The 20,985-nt window shown below is 39.8% G+C and overlaps 1 protein-coding gene across 12 annotated transcripts in view; it reads right to left on the bottom strand.

Moving 5' to 3' along the window:
* Nucleotides 1-20,985, bottom strand: part of fmnl3 (formin-like 3) — a 54,229-nt gene that overhangs the window by 18,024 nt on the left and 15,220 nt on the right. For 7 of the 12 annotated variants that reach the window (XM_057829838.1, XM_057829837.1, XM_057829842.1 and 4 more), the window contains exons 2-13: nt 12,382-12,465; nt 12,061-12,284; nt 6,750-6,833; nt 6,145-6,279; nt 4,528-4,636; nt 4,285-4,361; nt 2,972-3,065; nt 1,712-1,786; nt 1,531-1,641; nt 1,276-1,425; nt 632-733; nt 70-445 (exon numbers count right to left, since the gene is read on the bottom strand). In XM_057829838.1, coding sequence (XP_057685821.1) covers nt 70-445; nt 632-733; nt 1,276-1,425; nt 1,531-1,641; nt 1,712-1,786; nt 2,972-3,065; nt 4,285-4,361; nt 4,528-4,636; nt 6,145-6,279; nt 6,750-6,833; nt 12,061-12,284; nt 12,382-12,465 — 1,621 coding nt within the window. The remainder of the gene's footprint in view (nt 1-69; nt 446-631; nt 734-1,275; nt 1,426-1,530; nt 1,642-1,711; nt 1,787-2,971; nt 3,066-4,284; nt 4,362-4,527; nt 4,637-6,144; nt 6,280-6,749; nt 6,834-12,060; nt 12,285-12,381; nt 12,466-20,985) is intronic. The other 5 variants (XM_057829845.1, XM_057829846.1, XM_057829836.1 and 2 more) reach the window with 3 other exon arrangements.

Raw genomic sequence — 20,985 nt, 5'->3', positions numbered from 1 at the left:
TCAATTAAAATGTTTTATTACAGCGCATCCTTCCCCCAAATGCCATGTGTTGTGTGTCACTGCACTCACTTGTGGACGAAGGAAGTGGGGGAGGAGGTGGAGGTGGTGGAGGAGGTGGCGGTGGAGCCTCACTGGCCGGTGGCAAACTAGGATCGAGTGCCCCCGGTTCTGTTATGGCCGTTGTCGGATCCAAAGAAAGTGTCCTGATGTCAGTCAGGGGGATGCCAACGCCACTAGCACCCGCCTTGTTTGAGCCTGAGGCTCCGACACCAAGAGCCTCGATGGCAATGTCTCCGTCGGCCTTCTTGTGCAAGCGGATGGTGCCCTGCTGCTCCAACTCCAGCAACCGCCTCTCAATGTTGAAGTGTCTCTGGAAGGCGGCGTCCTTCTCCTTGATCATCCTCCGCAGGGTGTTGACTTGCGTGTTGGTTGACTCGTACGTCTCCTGAGCAGTCACCGGGAGGCGATGTGGAGCACAATATCAATACTTCACAAGCTGAAAAAACATGCCTATCCTGCCGACCTAATTTCCTATCACACTCATTTTGTTCATTCTTAAAGTTGTATTTGTAACTAGAGTCTTTCAGTACTCTTGAGTATCAACCTTCCATCAATACGACCTCTGGCTTACCCGTATTGCTTGAAGATCTTTATCCTTTTGGAGGAGCATTTTCTCCAAGTCAGCCACCTTCATCATTGTTTCATTCTCAACCTCCAGAAGCTTCTCAGTTACCTGAGAAAAAGCATTGAGCCCATTGGTGATCATAAGAGGTGAAATGCACATTTGCCGCAGTAACAGCATTCCCTGTTCCCTTCCTCCCACGCTCCTATTTACACTGAGTATCATCAATGAGAAATTTGATCCAGCCAGCAGCAGCATGATGCAGCAAAGTGACGCAGCTTTTATTTTGAATATTAAGACGGCACATGATGCACTGGTATTCAGCCTTATCCTCCCTTGCCATTCCTGACCCCTGAGAGCAGAGTTTGTTATGAAATTCCACGAATGATGTCAGGGCTGTCGACGACCTTTTCCATGTGTGGACGCTCTTTGCGTAGCGGCGTGGGACGCAAAGATGGAAGGAGCCAGCATGAGAACAGTAGTATGATTGTTACAAGCATCATATTTTCCAAACTTTCCCAACCCATTATTACACTGAAGCACTTATGAAATGAAAACACTGTGTGCTATAATTACAGTGGTAGAGATTACGCGCTGTATATTCAATGCAGACATGAAACAAGTTGGTGGTCTTGACCGGGTGGTGAGCTTACATGAGACAGGTGCTCCTCCAGTTCCTCCACCTTTTCCAGTGCTGCATTTTTGGTCTCAGCATCTTCTAGCAGACCACCCACATCGAACACATTGTCCAGGTATGCCTGAATCTGCACTGACAGCTTGTCACTCTCGGTGTGTTTGCATTTCTGAGGGAGTTAAATGACAGTTATGTTATGTTAGCAAGATTTAAAAAAAAAAAAAAAAAGTTTATGGCCTCGACGCTATCTCTACTCATACTATACTGTAGTTACCTCCAAGTAGTCATCAAGGCCAAGCTTGGTGAATTCAAACTGCAGATGGACTCTGAAGTTCATGTCCTCCACTGAGTGGACCACAATGTTGATGAACTGCATGCAGGCAACCTGTATCCCAGACAAACATGAATTTAGATAGCAGCCTCAGCAGAATAAAAGAACACAAAGAAGCTCTGACCATAAAGTCGATGTTTCCCTCTTCACTGCGGAAGTTATCCATCAGGCGCTCAAAACGATGCTTCTCCTTACAGACCTACAAAAGCCAAACTTTTTGTGATCTAATATTACATGATTTGTATTCAAATAATACAAGTACTATGCTGCTGTTAAAATATGAACGGAACAAAATCTGCTTCATGAATTACAGGATATGCTGCAAATGGAAAAGAAATCTGAACAGTTTTTATGGAAAAGCTATTTATCACTTTATTGTTTGCTTTGTAGTTCACTATTTAAGATTTATTTCTTTTCATCAAAGCAATTACTGTATGTTCAAAATATATTTTTCAGATAAATTACTTATAAATTTAAAGCAATAGATAATATGTAGATAACAACAAACGTTGAACACATCCTAAAATTAGTTATACATCTGCGAAGCTATCTTGTGTTTTAAAACAAATTATTTTTATCCTCTCCAGTAAAAGCAAGATGAGTAAGCTGAAAATAATACCGGGCACAAATCTTCTTACCAAAAATGCTCAACAAAAAGTATGAACAAACATTGCCATGTTTTTCCACTAAATTTTTCTGCTCATTTTTATTTTTTATAGGTCTTAATAAAACAAAAATGAACAGCGTTATGAACTACCAGTAGTCAGTTAGCTTCATTTGCAAGGGTGGAAAAATGGAGACCTTTACAAATAGCATTTTCTAAAAATATATCTTCTTCTTTTTAATGATGAGTAGGCTCATTTGCTCTCTGTGCCATTAAGATGTCTTTGCAGGAAAAAGCTCATCTTGAGTCTGCAGTCCTCTGCCTGCTGTCAGGGAGTTGATCTTTATCATTGTTCAAGGTTGTCTAACATCTGGTGTCCTAATGAGACGAATGACCTCTGACAGGTCACCATAGAAACTCTCTTGCACCCTCTGCAGAGGTGAAAACGCTCAGAGTTGCTCAACATTCATCCCTTCATGCTAACCCTGCAGGCCTCCGTGCATCCCAGCAATGTGGGACCTTTCACCTCTCTCTTTTTAATGTATATATTTTTTAGCATTATCCGTAGTAATGTGTGTAACAGAATATTACAGAATAAACCTAATGCAGTTCAATCATCTTAAATGTCAAAGTACCCTATTAAATCGCTTCTTCAAAAGCTCTGACTATTGGGAGGATGGTTGGTTCCCTTAACATTTTAACAATGCAACAAAACTGGCAAACTTTACAAATGGAAAGCAAAATAAGACAGTTCAAATTCAATGGGTCTTGCTCGGGCACCTCTTTGAAGTTGTCAAACGCTGACAGGATGATCTCGTGACCTCCTCGAACAAGGCAGACGGCAGCCAGCAGCTCAAGGACCAATGCTTTTGTCCTAAAAGTACGTGAGGAGGCACCCATTAGGTTTACAGAGAAAGTCCTAAAGCAAGCATTGAAGCGCTCAGGTTTGTAAAGCATGACTGTTCAGTCTCGACCAAAGGAACAAATGCATGTCAATCACATGGATGTATGATTAACTAGTAATATTAAAGCTGAATCCAATGCCGGTATTTTAGGTTTTTGAAGTCTGCCCCCTACCCCGAGTGTTCATTATGAAGTGATTAGCCATTGAGCTTTAAGCACTAATCTCCTCTCCAAAAACAAGTAAACCATGGACCATGGAGAATGTGATGTATATCAAATGATCAGTTGGCAAGCCTTATCCACTGGGGCAAATCCAGGAGCTGCAATTATTAAAGCATAAAGTACAATGTCTGTATTCATTTAGTAGAATCATTAATTACAGAATTGCCTCTGTAAAATGAGTTTGAAATCACATTGAGGAAACATACTCTTTTTTCACTTGGAAAAAAAACACAATTTTGTAAAGTACGTATTATAGGGTCAACAACCAAAATTAGCATATGATCAATATTAAATATTGTTATTCATTACTGACTATGATCGCTATATTACTTCAACCACTCGCTAATTGGGCTAATGTCATCTCTAAAATGGAGCAACACTGCCACTCTATTGTACTTCAATAGAATTGTTTCTGAACTCAGTAGCTGATGCTGTAGTGGCACATTTGCCTGACTTCAACGCAGGTAACGTGGGATCGATTCCAACTCAGTGGTGGTGTGGTTGTGAGTGCAAATGGTTCTCTGTGTTTGTGCCCTGCGACTGACTGGCGACCAGTATAGGGTATGATCTGCCTTTCACCCAGTTATCTGGGACAGGCTCCAGCACCCCGCCACCCTGGCAAGGATAAGCGGTCTTTGAAAATGGATGGATAAATGTTTCTGAACTTGAAAATAACAGCGAAGCAGCGTAAGACCCTCCTGCACCCCTCCCTCTTTAAGAACATAATTGACGTGTATGGTCGTCAGTGGCAGTGAATAAGTTAATGCAACAGTTGAAGAGCACAAGTTCACTCGCAAAAAATGTAACTTTCACCAATTTCAAAATAAAAGCCCAATGTGAAAAAATGTGATAAAATGCATTCTAATAGACCCATCGTGTTTTTCGGGATGCTGTGAGGAAATTAAATTTAAAACGTGTCTCCCCTATTGTTTGAGCATCCATGGTGACGGCAGGCCGTGAGTTCTTACCGTGAGCTTTTATTGTTCAAACTGAGAGCAATTTCATTAACAGCGTGTGCATGAGACATGACCATGTTGAAGCCATACTGCATGAAAAAGACAGAAACACACAACAGGATGTGGTGAGACAAAAAACAAGTACATACAATATGTACCACCTCACACCACAGCAAGCAAAATGAATATACAGTTGAACATTATGATATGTGTATGAACCATACAGTAGGCTCGCTTAGCAACACGTTTTGATACCTGGTAGTTCATAATAGCTCTTAAGCACATGATGCACACATGCACGTCATCCTTTTGGCTGACAAGTCGGGAGTTCTTGATCGTTTTGCTGCTGGAGACTGAGCCATAGCTGCAACACATGGTGAAAATCATCACTTGGTCACGATTCAGCACTTAAATGCGCTCTCCAATAGCGCAGTACGTCTTATCTTATTCCTCCACTTCACTTGCCATTCACATGACTCTTAAGTGTGTCACGTGCCGAGAGGCATGAGAGAAAATGAGGTCTGGCTGAATGAGAAGATGTTGATGGTTTTGAGGTTACAGATGCACGATGGGAGGTGCCTGGTTTCCTCACCGATGTCAACAAAAAGTCAGCAATTATGTAACGGATTTGTACAGTCAGCATGTATACATAGTTAACTTGTGCATTTTTGAAAGGTCTTTAGTAAACACTTCTGAATGTATAAGGTGCGGACTGTGTACGATTTAAGGCAACTTTATCATGTATCAAATTCTGATGACTCTCTTAACATCAGCTACAACAACTGCAGTTTGGCTGGGGGTGCGACTATTACTCTGGAGCTGTGTGAAATTATTATTGTTATTATTACTATTATTATTATTATATCATTTCACATGTTATATTGGTGTTTTGGAGTGACATTGATGGTTTGGTAAACTTGTTAGCATGTAGTTTATGCTACAGTTATCTGAATAACTCTTAATTGCCATGTTACGTTAACATACTGGCCACGTTCGCATTTCGTTGTTCATGCATCATGTAACATTATCATACTGTACACTTATTCAGCATGTTGTTCTCTATTGTATTTTTATTTTAAATTGCCTTTTAAGGTGACATATCTGTTCTATGTGTTGGATTTTATCAAGTAAATTTCCCCCCAAAATACGACTTATACTCCGGTGCGACTTATATATGTTTTTTTTCCACTTTGTTGGGCATTTTATGGCTGGTGCGATTTATACTCAGGTGCGACTTATAGTCAGAAAAATACGGTAATTGTTTTAACAACTTTGAATCATTATGATGTACAATCTGCATTTTTCATGTGAGGAAGGATGTTATGTATAAACCGCAGAGAATAAAGGTGCACAGAAAAAAAAATTCAAATAAGATGAGCCGGGAATTTGTACGCAAGATATAATGCACCAAAGTAAATCTCTATAATGTAAACAGCAATGAGGTCATTAGTACAGACAATATTTACTGTACATTAAAACAGTCCAAAATGAAAAATTGTAAATAAGGCCTTAACTTCTTGGCCTGTGTAGAAACATTCATATGGCGTCTGTAACCTAAAAAAAACCCTAAACAGAAGACTGCAATTTTTACATGCTGCATTACTCATGAGTCCAACAGAGACCTTAACATTTCATTGAATTTATATTAAAATTTTCTAAGAATGTAGAAAGATGGTGCACTGTTGAAGTATATTTCAGTTTTGATCTGTGATGCAAAACTCACAGGATACTAACCACACATGGCCTTTGCTTAGCCCAGACAGCACTGGCAAAACACACGAGCATGCTGATGCATGTTCACAGCGCATGTTAGATTTGCAGGGCAAAGGATAACGGGGAATAGCGGACACAGAGCAGCTCAGCGATACATACCGGAAGACAGACTGGCGGGCCGAGCGCACCAGTGTGTTGCAGAAGGGCTGATGCAAATCCTCTATGGATCTATTCCAAGATTTAGCCTTCTCCAAGAAGCCATCCTCCCCATTCTCCAGCCCCTCAAAATTCAACCTGGGCCACACACACACAAGCAAACACAGAGGCGTAGGGGCGTGTAGATGAGATGCTGGGGCGCAGGTTAGGCGAGCGAGGCAGCAACAGTTATCACAAGACCATTATACAGTTCAGCAAAGAAAATCATCCATTCAGGCAATTCACATGTGGCCAAAATTTTAGGACACCACTTCATCAAATACCTCATCAGTTGAAGTTTTGACAGTGAAAAAAAAAAAAAAATAGCATCCGAATACTTGTGTCCACATAAAGTACTATAGTAACTGCCCACATTCAGCAAAGCAAATAAACACATCCAAAGAATGCAATGAACCCACAGCACACGCTTGATGCACAAGCAGCCCATTTGGCTCGGCAGGACACAACGTGCTTACTCAGCGGCTGTAGCCCAGCTCATATCCTTTTAAGAAAAGTTCACAGCAAAAAAAAAAAAATCAGCGGGCGCGGCCATGTGTAAAAATACTTACATGACAGCACACTGCGCAAAGGAGAGGTACTCCACCAAGACGTCAAGACCTCTGTTCTCATCGTTGAGGAACTCCCTCACCCACCTACGACACAGAGGAAAGCAAGGCCCAAAAATCAAGAGCACACCCTTATCCTTCACAGCGCGTCTTTGGACAGGAATTAAACGTAAAGAGAAAGACGCAAGAAATATATTCAGTGTCTATTCCTGTTGGTTTTCAGTGAAATAAGAGGTTTTTATAACAGCATGATGATCAATCTGATGCTTTATTTCACATTCCTTTGGTGTCTATACTCGCATATAATTGTTTTTGCCTTTCAACGTGGCATCATCAGTTATCTTGAAATTGCACCCAAGGATGAATAAGACTTGCGCAAGTGCACAATTCTCTTCCAGATATATTTTGATTTTTACCATTATGCCACAAAAAGAAGCAGAGTTGTTCAGATGTGCTTTCAATAATTCTGTAGGTGTGTCCACAGTTAACACAAATGTTGTCAATAACCCTGCCAGAACTTTTAAAAGACATTTAGTGCTGCAGCGATTAATCGATCAACTCGAGTATTCGATTAGAAAAAAAGAGTTGAATTACATTTTGCTGATTCGAGTATTCATTTAATTAAAGTGGCATTTTAATGGTTTGTTTTTAAAGTGTTTGCATTTAGTTTTATTGAATTGGGTGGATACACTGCCCTCTATTCTGCCTCATTTCACATGGCTGAATCCAGCTGCTCCCTGTTATGACCAACGTAAGCTAAGTTTTTGTTTGAGCTAATGTTTTTTTTAATGCACTCGTAAAGTAGTTTATAAGTGTATTTAGCCGTTTTTTGTGGGAATATGTGTCCGAACCATTTGTTTAGAGGATAAAAAAAAAAAGTTAGCGTTTTATAGCATTTAAGCTAGCGGATTTTTGCTATGTAAGTTAGCCAATTGTTCTTTTGTTGTACAAAGATCCTCTTTTTTTTTTCTTTTTTTTTCTAAAGACATCATCACCTGGGTTTTCTAAAATTGTTTAAAGGTAAAAATAATCTTACTATATATAAAACAATTTTGAAGAAAGTCAAAATTGTCTTAAAATCTGTCCCTCCTTATTCTGGCATTTTAGAATAAGCAGAAGAAGTTTTAGTAATCCTAATTATCTTAAACCAGGAAAGGTTCAGTCTTATTTCATGTCAGACAGTGAGGAATAAAAGAAGAAAAAATGTGTGTAGTTTATAAATATACCTATAATGTACCAAGTAAACTTCTGATCTCATAAGCAATTCATTTAGTTGTCTCCACTAGTATTATTTGAGTAAGCTATGAAAGGGTCTCCCTTTTTCATGACAGGAAGGCCTTGTCAAAGATGGAACGGAAAGCAAACTGGGACAAGCCAATTAAACTACATTTTTATGGAAACCTGAAACAAAAGAACAAAAATTACAAAGGAAAAACAATGTGAACAGAATATAACGGGAGGATCTACATTAAGCTCAAGTTTTGCGTCATCAAACCCAAGTTTGTAGGGTTCAAAATGATCTAAACTATGGCTTAAATATTTTTTGAATAAGTGATTGCTTAGGAAATACAGGAAAGCAAGCAGGAATCAGAGGGAACGAGGGTGAGTAAAAGGGAAAAAAAGGGAGGTAAGCGATGCAACAGAGGAAACGAACAAAGCAGTTTAGGTGAAGAGGAAAAGAGGGGGGGAGTGTGTGAGAGGCGGGCATGATCATTGGTTTCCTGTCTACGAACTCCCCCTTCTTTGCCTCTGACCCCTTCTTCTCACATCACTTCTCCCTCCGCCTGGCCACGGATCGCTCACATTTTTTTGGGGAGCGGGCAGGGGGCATGTCAGGAATAAGATTCAGACACGGTAATAAAGCACACAAGCCCATCCACATGGTTTTGAGTCTCCTGAAAATGATTCTACCTTCTAACTCTTCTGGGAAACTCATTCAATGCCATCTTATATGTCAGACAAATGCTATGGAAAATTTGAAGGGCAGTCTGCCACCTTCTGGGGCTGTTCTTCCTAATAGCATCACATTTACAGTAAATACAGACAAGAGTGACAGTCTTAATGTAGTTTAAACCATTTAGTGACCAGGTTCAAAATGGTGGCAACGAGTGGTGTTCGATATGATATTGGCTATTTTATATCACAATAGCGATATGCCACAATTGAATGGTTAATCATTTTATGAAATATATGACATACTATGACTGCTTCCCACCCTCACTTTTTTCATTCTTATTTGCCACATAGATAAAACAAGTGCATGCATGTAAACAATATTAAAATATATTTGCTAGTGAAATACACCCCCCCCAAAAAAAGGAAAAATATTATTGCTAAATCCTATATCCTTATAGCTATTGTTGCATATTGTTCATATAGTATTAACAAGAGCACATTCATGTCATTCTTGTAAACAAATTGCCATAGAATTCTCAACATTGTTGACCTCTTTTGCTTCAAGACTACTTGGCGCCATCCAGAAAAATAACTACCATGAAGCTTTGACCCAAATGTCTGCAAAGCAAAATATAAAATGTAAAGTTCAAAGTTCATGTTCTGTCATCATTCTTTCTTCAGTTAACGTTCAGGTTGTTTCATTACTTGCTGGTTATGCTATTTAGTTTGTTGTAATTCGATAATTTTAGTTTGGTTTTAAAACCATGAGTTTGAATGACATTTGATTTAACGGCCTGCTAATTCTATCTGTCTGTCATGAAGTAAATGTAATTTTTAGAGTCATCTGAACTCAAGTAAGCAGTGTTGGGCACGTTACTTGAAAAAAGTAATTAGTTACATTACTCACTACTTCTTCCAAAAAGTAACTGAGTTAGTAACTGAATTACTCTATAGTAAAAGTAACTAGTTACCAGGGAAAGTAACTATTTCCGTTACTTTAAAAAGAACTTGTTGTATGTCATAGAATTTGAAATTTTCTGAGCAGTATTCGAGTCAGTGGAATAGAGAAGAACAGACAGGTAGTTAACTTGTTAGGTGCTTCAGCAGATTTGAATTGCTTACCACAGATGTCGACAAAAGCTTTGCCCCGGGACATAAATTACACATTACATGCAGGTTCTTTCCTTTAATTTCGACAAACTTGAAATAGTGTCTATATCTCCACCTCTTAAAGGACAATTTTTCTTCTGACTGCTCTGCCATCCCGACCCTGTGCATCTGTTTTGCGTGTGTGTGTTTGCCGCACGCGCTGTTCCGGTTTGCTTGTGAAATCACCGGCTCTGATTGGCTTACCACGACACATGACTCTAACCCTCAGCCAATCACAATCACTTCCATCGTATCTCTCGAGGGGCTGCATTCAGGTAGACAATTCACGTGACCTTCAAAGCGCCTGCCATCCTCAAGATGGAAGCAGAATTATTGCTGGCTGACAGTGGGAGATGGGAACGAGGCTAGCATCAGGTGTAGCAAACACAGAAACGTTACCAAACTTTGGAAAGCATTGTCTAATTGAATGAGCAGGGACAAACAGCTTGGAGTCAGAAGTACGTGCGCTATTCTCGAACCTGAACACACCCCAAGTCTTGGAGCAGAGAGTCCTCGACACGGCTGGTAGTTTCTTCAATTTATTCAGAGTAAGTAACGCACCGCTTTTGACCGTCAGTAACGGTAATGGCGTTGTAACGGCGGAAAAAGTAATTAGTTAGATTACCCCATTACTGAAAAAATAACACAGTTACGTAACGGCGTTATTTATAACGGCGTTACTCCCAACACTGCAAGTAAGGCATAGCTGATATGCTCTACACTGACTAATGAGAGTATGAGTGTTGCAGGCTTGTGCAGTTACTTACTGTCCCCCCCCCAAAAAATCATGATATTGGAAATATGAGATCCTCATTATAACATGTCATTTAATATATTTTAGACAATGCTTCTATATATTGTCACGTAAATAGCAAAGGGTGAAATGAATAGACTCCCAAGTGTGAGTCGGGTAATCAGTGCAGCTGCAAAGCAATGCATGGTACAGAATGTGGTTTGGAGACGTAAACAATTGCGTTGGAACCTTCCTAACCCACTGTACCACGTGACTGATTCAAGAAGTGGTTCACTTTTTTGGCGTTAGACCGCGTGAGATTTGAACCAGAAAAGGCGCAGTAAAACACAATGGAGTCCCCTGAGCATCTTGTGTCGTTTATTACACTACTGGCAATATACTTGCATTTTGCAAGTTGGAATAATGGGTGGAGCTAAAAGAAAAAGGAATTATTTCATAGTTTGGGTGTTTTTTGACCACATCAGTAACAACAAGATTTGTCTTTAAAAGATTCATCATTCACTATTACACTATGCAATGGTGAATTTCCGTGTCTATATACCCTGTGCAATTTGCACAGCTCAAATAGACACGTAAAGGCTGCAAAATATTGTTTGCTCACGTAGAATAGACCCATACTGTTTTGATTTTCCTTATTTATTTATGAGCACTACTATTTCTAATACTATGTTTCATGGTGGACACTACAGTATTCCCTTGGGTGCGTATTTGTCTACATGATGGTGCTGTGGTGGAAAATAAGCAATTCTACATTTTGACTTATAGATAGCATCATAGAGCAAATTAATCATTATGAACTGTTGGCATATGTACAGACAGAGCTGGCTGAAAGTGTTGACGCTTCACGGGGCTTCATCTGAATATCACTACATCATACATCACTAGTGGCAAACCAGTTTTTTATTGGCCAGTCATTGTGCTCAATCATTTCTGCCTAACAACAAGTACTGGCCAAACACCACAATTCTATTGTGTCAGTTGTGAAATTTTGTACTGCATCTAAAACAAACTTTTTCGTCTTTTTTAAACTAATTAAAATAACGTTGAAGCCTACAGTAATGATGGTATACAAAGATTTGTTTTCCTACAAGTGGCATGTTACTGCGTCATAATGATTTTGTGATGACAAAAGTTTCACTGAAAAGTTTGACAAGTTGTGATATCACATTAAAGCTTATTTGCAACAAAATGTGTAAAATGTGTTAACTTCTAAGTATCCTTGTGGGGGTTCTTCTATTTCCAAAGGTTGGCCAGACTGTCTTCCTGTCCTTCTGACATACACAACAAAGCTTCCTGTTCAACACTACTACACAAGAGAGTGTACGTGGCAACACAATGGCTACCATCTGGGTGTTCTGAGGCTTTGGCCCTATAACGAGGAGTTACAGAGATTGGCAACTTGAAACAATAGTTGTGAGGGGGATCCGAAAAGACTATTCTTCAAGAGGAAAACAATAATGGCTTTTGACTTTGCACAGCAATAACCAGATGTACATCACGGAAATGCACCCTTACCCTATGTGGTTTGTTCTTAAAGATATCTCCAGCTCTCTTAAGACTTTAGTTGACTCTTGTACCCTCCTGCGGAACTTCTGGAAGACACAAAGAAAGAAGGGTGTTGATTTATGTCCACTTTTAGCATTTTTGTTGTTCCCAACCTTTCTGGTGACACTGGGGTCTAAGTAACCTCGTATTTTCTCGATGTAAGTGTGAGGTGGATTCTTCACTTGAAACCTCTCCTGTAGTGCAGACAAGATAAATGCATGTGATTTCATTTGTTAAAAATAAGAGGAATAAAGTGAAGGTGGTTATATTCTTAAATTCATCTGAAGGTACCTGGTCACAAATTAGGTCCCACTTCTTCTCGTTGTCATATTGCCTGAGAAGCCGTGCTTTGTCTGGAGGAAGGTTCATAGAGTTCTGAAAAGTACAAAGAGTAAATAAATCTGAGCATAGTGTCTAGTAGAGGTCGACCGATATTGGATTTTCAAAGACAAAACCGGTACGTTTTCGGGAGTTTTTTTTATATTTGAGGATGATATACAGTGGGGAGAACAGGATACACTGCCAATGGGAAAATTGGCAGTGTATCAAATACTTATTCTCCCCACTGTATATATATTTTTAAAACACAATAATGAAAGGCAATAGCATACTACACGAAGAATATTTTTAGGCCGTGACGTCGCCAATGTAACGCGGAAGTGGGACATTATCGACACGCCCTCGCATACAAATCATGCTATTTCTGCTTGTTTTCTCCGGTAATCTTTCAAAAAAAAGCACATGCCGATCAAACAGTGCTGATATGGAACTTGTAGAAACGACTCTAGACATTACGATATATAAAAGATTATTTCTTCATACGTTTCCCGAAACCAAAAACCAAAAGACCGGTTTAACACTAGCAAGGTGAAGCCATTCACATTTCATATGCAGTAAACATTTTGTTGGAGGCCATAGTCCTTTAGAGGACGAAGAGGTAAGCCATTTTCATATTTTTACTTGTTTTTCAGCGTAATGTTTTGCCGTGCTGTTTCTGTCTGACAATGAATGACCTAAAAAAAATGTAAATGGCATCTGACTGTCACTGTTACCTTTTCTGTTGTAACAAAACAACTTTAGTAAGGGGGAAGTGTAAATAAATTATAGAATTAAGATTTGTTATTAATTAAAAAATTTAAAGTGTTCGTCGGCCGTCACTGAGTAGCATTTGCGATCGCTACACAAAAATAGCAATGTAAATTGTCCCCAAGAACGGTCAGAGACGTAAGATAACCAGAGGATATAACATATAAGAAAGACAGGGCATATGGTGGTAAAGGATAGATTGTTGAAACAGGAGAAAGTCACTGTCAGTGGTGTAAGGTAATGCACAATAGAAAAAGGTGTCGATAAAAAAGCTAACTCTGGATCAGCTCGGCTCGTCTTTTTCAGCCCTCCACACTCAAGCCATCTCTTTAACTGAACATTTGTATGTTCTTCCATATCTTTACCAGTGAATTTGGCACCATGGACATCATTTTCGGACAGAATTGGTAGGTTTAGCTCAGTTAACATCTCGTACATTCACTATTTCAGTTCATTTACTATTAGGGAGAAACGGGAGGTTGACCCGCTTAGCCACAATTGCTAGCGTATATTTTTAACGTATTAATTATTATTAACGTATATGAATATTAATAAGCAAAAGTGACGTGTTGCTTGCGGTACGCCATTGAAATACTCATTATATAAATACCTATAATAGAAGTTAACTTAAAAGTTGTCCTAATAAATCTGCTAATACCGGGCGATCTTGAAAACGATATATCGACCAGCCAATATATCAGTCAACCTTTATAAGGAAGATTATCACCCAAACAGTGAACATAAGTTATTATTATATCGTATTATATTTAGGACTGTCGCGATAACAAATATTAGTGTGCGATAATTATTCTCATAAATTATTGCGATATGCGATATTATCGCGCCCCCCCCCCCAATTTTTTTTCAACCAAATTACAATAACACAGTGAGAATACAGTATACATTCATAGATAAATTCAAAAATACTTTTTAAGAAATCACAACTAAAAACAATAGACCATGCCTCTTACGTAAAAAACAACAACAATATTGATACCGCACAGCACCACAGAATAAATAAAATGTGTTGGAAAAAAAAAAAAAGAGAAAAAAAAATTGCACTTAATAACTTAAGCATTTAGGCAAATGAAAACTTTTCCCCGTCATAGCTTCTGCAATGGTGCTCCATAGGGATGCAACGATACAGTTAAGTCACGGTTCGGTACGATTTTTGATACGGGGGTCACGATTTTCGATCCGATTCAATACATTTAATGCTCTGTAAAAAAAAAAAATAATTAAATTTTTTGTTTCGGGGTTTTTTTTTTTTTTTTTTTTTTTTTTTTTTTTGCTAGCGAGCAAAAATTAAATTGCCATCATATAAACATGCATTTTAGTGCATAATATTTACTGTATGTGCTTACTTCTTACTGATCTGAAAAATGTTTGTACAAAAGAGCTGAGAACAATCTTTACTGTTTGTAAAGTGAGCCAAGGCACACTGTTGATTGCTACAGCTTTCTTAACAGCTAAGTTTACTACATGAGCAAGACATCCTATTTGTTGTCCGAATCCATCTGTGTCACGTACTGAAATAACAATATTTGCAACATTATCTGTAGTCACTGGTATGGAATGATTTGGCCTTCTTAACTTCCATTCAGTCATGACAGTTTAGAATTCATCGATGTAGTGTATTGACTACGTAACCCATAATCACTCTGTGCTCACGTAGCCAATGGCATGGGACGTAGCACATCTAGTGTGTCATTTCATGATATCTAGTGTGTGCGCGCATTAAAAAAGTTAACAAGCGCCGCTGAAGTCACGTTTGCTCATTACTACACAACACCAGCATATGACACAGCGCTCTTAATTTCATTCAGCTGTTTATTGTCAAAGCGAGGTTGTTCGTAGCAGCCTAGTCGGTAACAATGTTTTGGCGGACTTCGTTATAAATATCCGGCGTTGTGCCGAAAAACAGCCACCCGCGTGAAATGTCACTCCTGACGGGAGCGCCCACACGTCAACGACACCAGCGCGCTGTAGATGGTCCACAGTCACTCCGGAGCACTGATGCGGCCGGTATACGTTGAACAACAGGATATAATCGGAACGATTGGCTCCGGCACTAGTTTTTGCCGGACTTGGAACGAAGATGCATTTTGCGCAGTTGGTAACGAGGAATCCGAACTTTTAACAGCACGTCTGCCGCACGCGCACGCGAGGCGATAAGTCGCAGCGGAAAAATTACCACCTTCATTTTTATATATCACGTGATAAATGGAATTATTGCATATTGCGACAGGCTTAATTATATTATATTATATCGGCTGAAATCAGCCAGTTTTGAACAAAATGTAAATATTGGCCAGAGACATTGGCCGGCCAGTATATTTAGGTCGACCTTTATAAGGGCGATTTCACACAAGCACGGTTTGGTCCGTTTTAACCAGAGTTGACCCGAGTTCATATTTCTCATATAGTCCGCTACGTTTTATAAATGTGAACGTGTATCCGAACTCTAGTTCAGACCAAACAAACAAACTCTGTCTGCTCAAAAATCGTGGGTCTCATTCCGCTTTAAGCACACCCTGCTTCACTTGTGAATGCAGGGCGCATTTTTGCTACTTTATGTGCAGCGTCACAGCGTAGAGCTGTGATGCTCCAGGCTGTGACGCTACACGCAGGGTATCCTTGGAGGCGGAAGTAGAGTGCCCACGCTATTCAAAATCAACAATGGCAAGATGACAAACTATTAAACATGGCCATATGTTGTTGTGCTGCGCTATGCAGTTGCATTTTATACGCAAAATCGGGTTCTAATGTGGCGATTGTGTTTTGCATGCTGTTCCTGAACGCACCATGTGAGAGTAACAGTGGCCAAGACAGGCGGCGCCTTTCGTGGCGGCCGTTTCATGAGTCTCGCTCTCCTGGAAGTGGCGACAATTTGACAGTCCAAAAAGTTACGAATGTGAGAGCGTTCGATCGCATGTGTAACTTGGGGTACCATGCGGTTACCTTTTGTGGTTTAATTTTCCCCTACGCGTTTTTTATACACTCCAGTTCGCTCAGCATCAAGTTGGGACAGAGTGACTCCGCCGATGGCCAAGCGGCGACTTAATTTATGCTACATTACTCCACAGTCTCTCCCCTCCCAGGAGGGAGGTATTTCCTTTTCTATTTGTCCAATCAATGAGTGCGCATTTCGTCCATGTGATTCTCCTCGGAAAGTTTGGTTGGCGGATAATGAATGCTGAACCTTTTCAATAAGACATTTACAAATGTTGTTGCGAGGTACCTCTCCAACCGGACCCTGGTCCTCTTGGTCTAATGTGAAAGCGCCCTATGAAAGAACATCACCCAAACAGTGAAGATAACAGTTATTCTAACATATCGGCCCGATTTATCGGTTGACCTTTATTGTCTAGCAGGGATCTCTCGATCCGGATACGCAGTATTGGTATCAGCACCTGATATACAGTAGCTATTTTTGGAGTATCGGACAATATCTGATTTGGTCACAAGATCGGATCCAATCCAGAAGTCGCGTGTTTTCAGTACCAAAATGCTTTTCGGATGCTGTAAATCAAATCACTAGGCAAGAATGTCCACTGAGTGAGACGACTACTCTTTGGAACTAATGATAGCAACAGAGCATCGTGTAATACGTATTGTTGAGGAGGTACCAGCAGAGCTCTGTTTAATATAAAATTATTATTTTGTGCATTAATTTTAGTGCTCTAAAAATATAAGTATTGGGTCAGTATCAACAAAACATATCTCCAAAATAATCGGATCTGATCGCAAGTAGAAAAAAAAATCAGTATCCGGACATCTCTAGTATCGAGTATAGGAAACAGAAGTTTTAACTTCAATATGTACAGTCAGAATATTCATATATCCTCAATTACTTCATAATTTGGATAAATTACTAACAGGTCTGAATTTTGACCTCAACAATAGATTGTTCACTGAGAAATTAGGTGAAAAAAATCGCTTTTCAGAATTGACACAATATGATGTTTATTAAAACTGAAAATTTGGCCTTCTACCAGTCATAGTGAAGGAGGATCAAACTGGATTCATAAAGGGCCGTAATTCGTACAGGAGACTGCTAAATATTATGCATTTATCTGAACAGAAAGAAATGAACGGTCTCGTTATTTCCCTGGATGCGGAAAAGGCCTTTGACCGTGTTGAATGGTCTTATTCATTTTTTACGCTTGATCGGTTCAGCTTAGGTGATCACTTTATTAGATGGGTGAAGGTTTTGTATATGGAACCAATGGCTGCAGTTTTGACCAATGGACTTAGGTCCACTAACTTTTCAGTCCAGAGAGGTAGCAGACAGGGTTGCACCTTGTCTCCAATTTTATTTGCAATGGCTATTGAGCCCTTAGCGGAAGCTATAAGACGAGATCGTTTAATGACTGGACTGAAGATAGGAGAAAGTACTCATAAAATTTCATTATATGCAGATGATGTATTGTTATTTGTGTTCAACCCCTCTGTATCGGTCCCTTGTCTTATACAGGTTATTAACCAATATGCTGCCTTTTCTGGATATAAAGTTAATTTTTCCAAATCAGAGGCAATGTCTCTAGGTAATTTAAAACATCCGCCAGCTGTTCCAAATCTTTTTTCATTCAGATGGTCCTCCCCTGGGTTTATATACTTAGGTTTATATATTACACCTAAATTTAATCAGTTGTTTCAAGCTAACTTTGTCCCTCTATTAAATAAGATAAAGCAGGATTTGGAGAGATGGAATGATCTTCCCATTTCGTTACTGGGGCAAATTTCACTTTTGAAAATGAATGTCCTTCCACGCCTGCTACAGTGGGGAGAACAAGTATTTGATACACTGCCAAAGGGTTTTCCCATTGGCAGTGTATCAAATACTTGTTCTCCCCACTGTATATCCTATATAGATGATTCCCATCTTATATCATCATACAATAGTGAAAAATCTCAATGGTTGGTTTAGCTCATTTATTTGGGGTAAACGTAGACCAAGGATAAGAATATCAATGCTGCAAGCATCCAGTGCTAGAGGTGGTTTGGACCTCCCAGACATCAAGAGATATCAACTGAGTGCCCATTTAAGATACAGTGGGGCAAATAAGTATTTAGTCAACCACTAATTGTTCTCCCACTTGAAAATATTACAGAGGCCTGTAATTGTCAACATGGGTAAACCTCAACCATGAGAGACAGAATGTGGAAAAAAACAGAAAATCACATTGTTTGATTTTTAAAGAATTTATTTGCAAATCATGGTGGAAAATAAGTATCTGGTCTACACCAAAAGTTCATCTCAATACTTTGTTATGTACCCTTTGTTGGCAATAACTGAGGCCAAATGTTTTCTGTAACTCTTCACAAGCTTTTCACACACTGTTGCTGGTATTTTTGCCCATTCCTCCATGCAGATCTCCTCTAGAGCAGTGATGTTTTGGGGCTGTCGTTGGGCAACACGGACTTTCAACTCCCTTCTCACTCCGTGGCGTCAAAATGATAGCAAGAACGGGGAGCAAAAATCCCAGAACCACACAGGGGGACCGAGTGAATGACCTACAGAGAGCTGGGACCACAGTAACAAAGGCTACTATCAGTAACACAATGCGCGCCAAGGACTCAAATCCTGCACTGCCAGGCGTGTCCCCCTGCTGAAGAAAGTACACGTCCAGGCCCGTCTGCGGTTTGCTAGAGAGCATTTGGATGATCCAGAAGAGAACTGGGAGAATGTGTTACGGTCAGATGAAACCAAAATAGAACTTTTTGGTAGAAACACAGGTTCTCTTGTTTGGAAGAAAAAGAATATTGAATTGCACCATACCCACTGTGAAGCATGGGGGTGGAAACATCATGCTTTGGGGCTGTTTTTCTGCAAAGGGACCAGAACGTCTGATCTGTGTAAAGGAAAGAACGAATGGGGCCATGTATCGAGAGATTTTGAGTGAAAACCTCCTTCCATCAGCAAGGGCATTGAAGATATGACGTGGCTGGGTCTTTCAGTGTGACAATGATCCCAAACACACAGCCAGGGCAACAAAGGAGTGGCTTCGTAAGAAGCATTTCAAGGTCCTGGAGTGGTTGCCTGGTACACCAGACTCACCGCTGTTCCAGCTATTGAGTCTGGCCACCATTCAGCGGATACAATTTCCAGGGCGGAGCAAGCCATAGCAAACAGACAGCGGAGTGGACCAATCAGCGACGGGCAGACGTGACGTTAGTAAAACGACGAGGGCAGGACGAGGGACTTGCGCGCGGAAGTAAACATACGAGGAGAGCGGAGTTTATTCAACATGGCTAGTGCGAGACAGACTGTTGTCAATGACTCGTGTCGATGTGTTTTTGGTCATTTAAAACTGATTTTACCGTGGATTGGAACATATTCTCGGCTCTCCTGTTCACCATCTGTGTTGTTGTGGAGACGACTTTCGACGCACAAGAGTGACGTTGCTCGTTAAGAACACGTCACTCAAATAAACGAATCTGATTTGTCGATTGATTTTGTACCTGCTCGAGAGGCCGTTAATGGGCTAGTTCCCAGACTTTTCTCTCAGTGTTTGAAAAATACAGGGAGAACAGTCTGGCCGTGCCAGGCAACTGGAGTGGCCTAGCCAGTCTCCAGGTCTCAACCCCATAGAAAATCTGTGGAGGGAGTTGAAAGTCCGTGTTACCCAACGACAACCCCAAAACATCACTGCTCTAGAGGAGATCTGCATGAAGGAAAGGGCCAAAATACCAGCAACAGTATGTGAAAAGCTTGTGAAGAGTTAGAGAAAACGTTTGGCCTCCGTTATTGCCAACAAAGGGTACATAACAAAGCAACAAAGGGTACATAACAAAGTATTGAGATGAACTTTTGGTATTGACCAAATACTTATTCTCCACCATGATTTGCAAATAAATTATTTAAAAATTAAACAATGTGATTTTCAGGGTTTTTTTCCCACATTCTATCTCTCATGGTTGAGGTTTAACCGTGTTGACAATTACAGGCCTCGCTAATATTTTCAAGTGGGAGAACTTGCACAATTAGTGGTTGACTAAATATGTATTTGCCCCACTGTATATAACTGATTGGATTAAAGATGATGCCTCTTCAATATGGCTGGATATTGAGAAATACTTATCCAACTGCCCTTTGAGAAACGTACTTTTAATTAAAAAATTGAAATGTATTAAAAAGCTTTGCAGCAACCCAATTACAATTAATTCTGTTGGGGCGTAGAGGATGACATTGCACATCTAAGGCAGATCGAGGCTTACATCAGTCTTTACACCAATTAGTGATAACCCTGATTTCTTACCAGGGACCTTGGGTGGTTCATTCAACCACTGGGCAACTATATGAATAGTTTACCTGGGTGATCTATTTGTAGGCTCTACCCTAATGAATTTCAGTCAAGTAAGGGAAAAATTTAACGTATCACGAAATGACCTCTTTTGTTATTTTCAGGTCAGAAATTTTATTACTAAAGATACATCTTTGCTTGTAGATATTAGTGTCACACAAAAAGATAAACAGGTACTTCTTTCCCAGGGGAAGGCTTCCATTAGGACCTTCTATGCTAGTTTAGAAAATTGCTCAGGTTCAGGAAATGAGTTACTGAGGAGGGTCTGGGAGAGGGAATTTGGTGTTGAAATACCTGCAGAAATGGACAACATTTGGACAAACGCAAAAAATATAACTGTTTGTAACCGAACAAGAGCGACTCAATTAAAGATTTTACATCGAGCACATGTTGCTCCCAACCGTCTCTCTAAATATAGGAAAGATGTTTCTCCTGTTTGTGCTAAATGTAAGACAGAAATTGGTGGTCTTACACATTGCTATTGGTCCTGTATTAAAATACA

This window comes from Corythoichthys intestinalis, chromosome 2, assembly GCF_030265065.1.
Source record: "Corythoichthys intestinalis isolate RoL2023-P3 chromosome 2, ASM3026506v1, whole genome shotgun sequence".
Taxonomy (NCBI): Eukaryota; Metazoa; Chordata; class Actinopteri; order Syngnathiformes; family Syngnathidae; genus Corythoichthys; species Corythoichthys intestinalis.
This window is presented reverse-complemented; position numbering and strand designations above follow the sequence as displayed.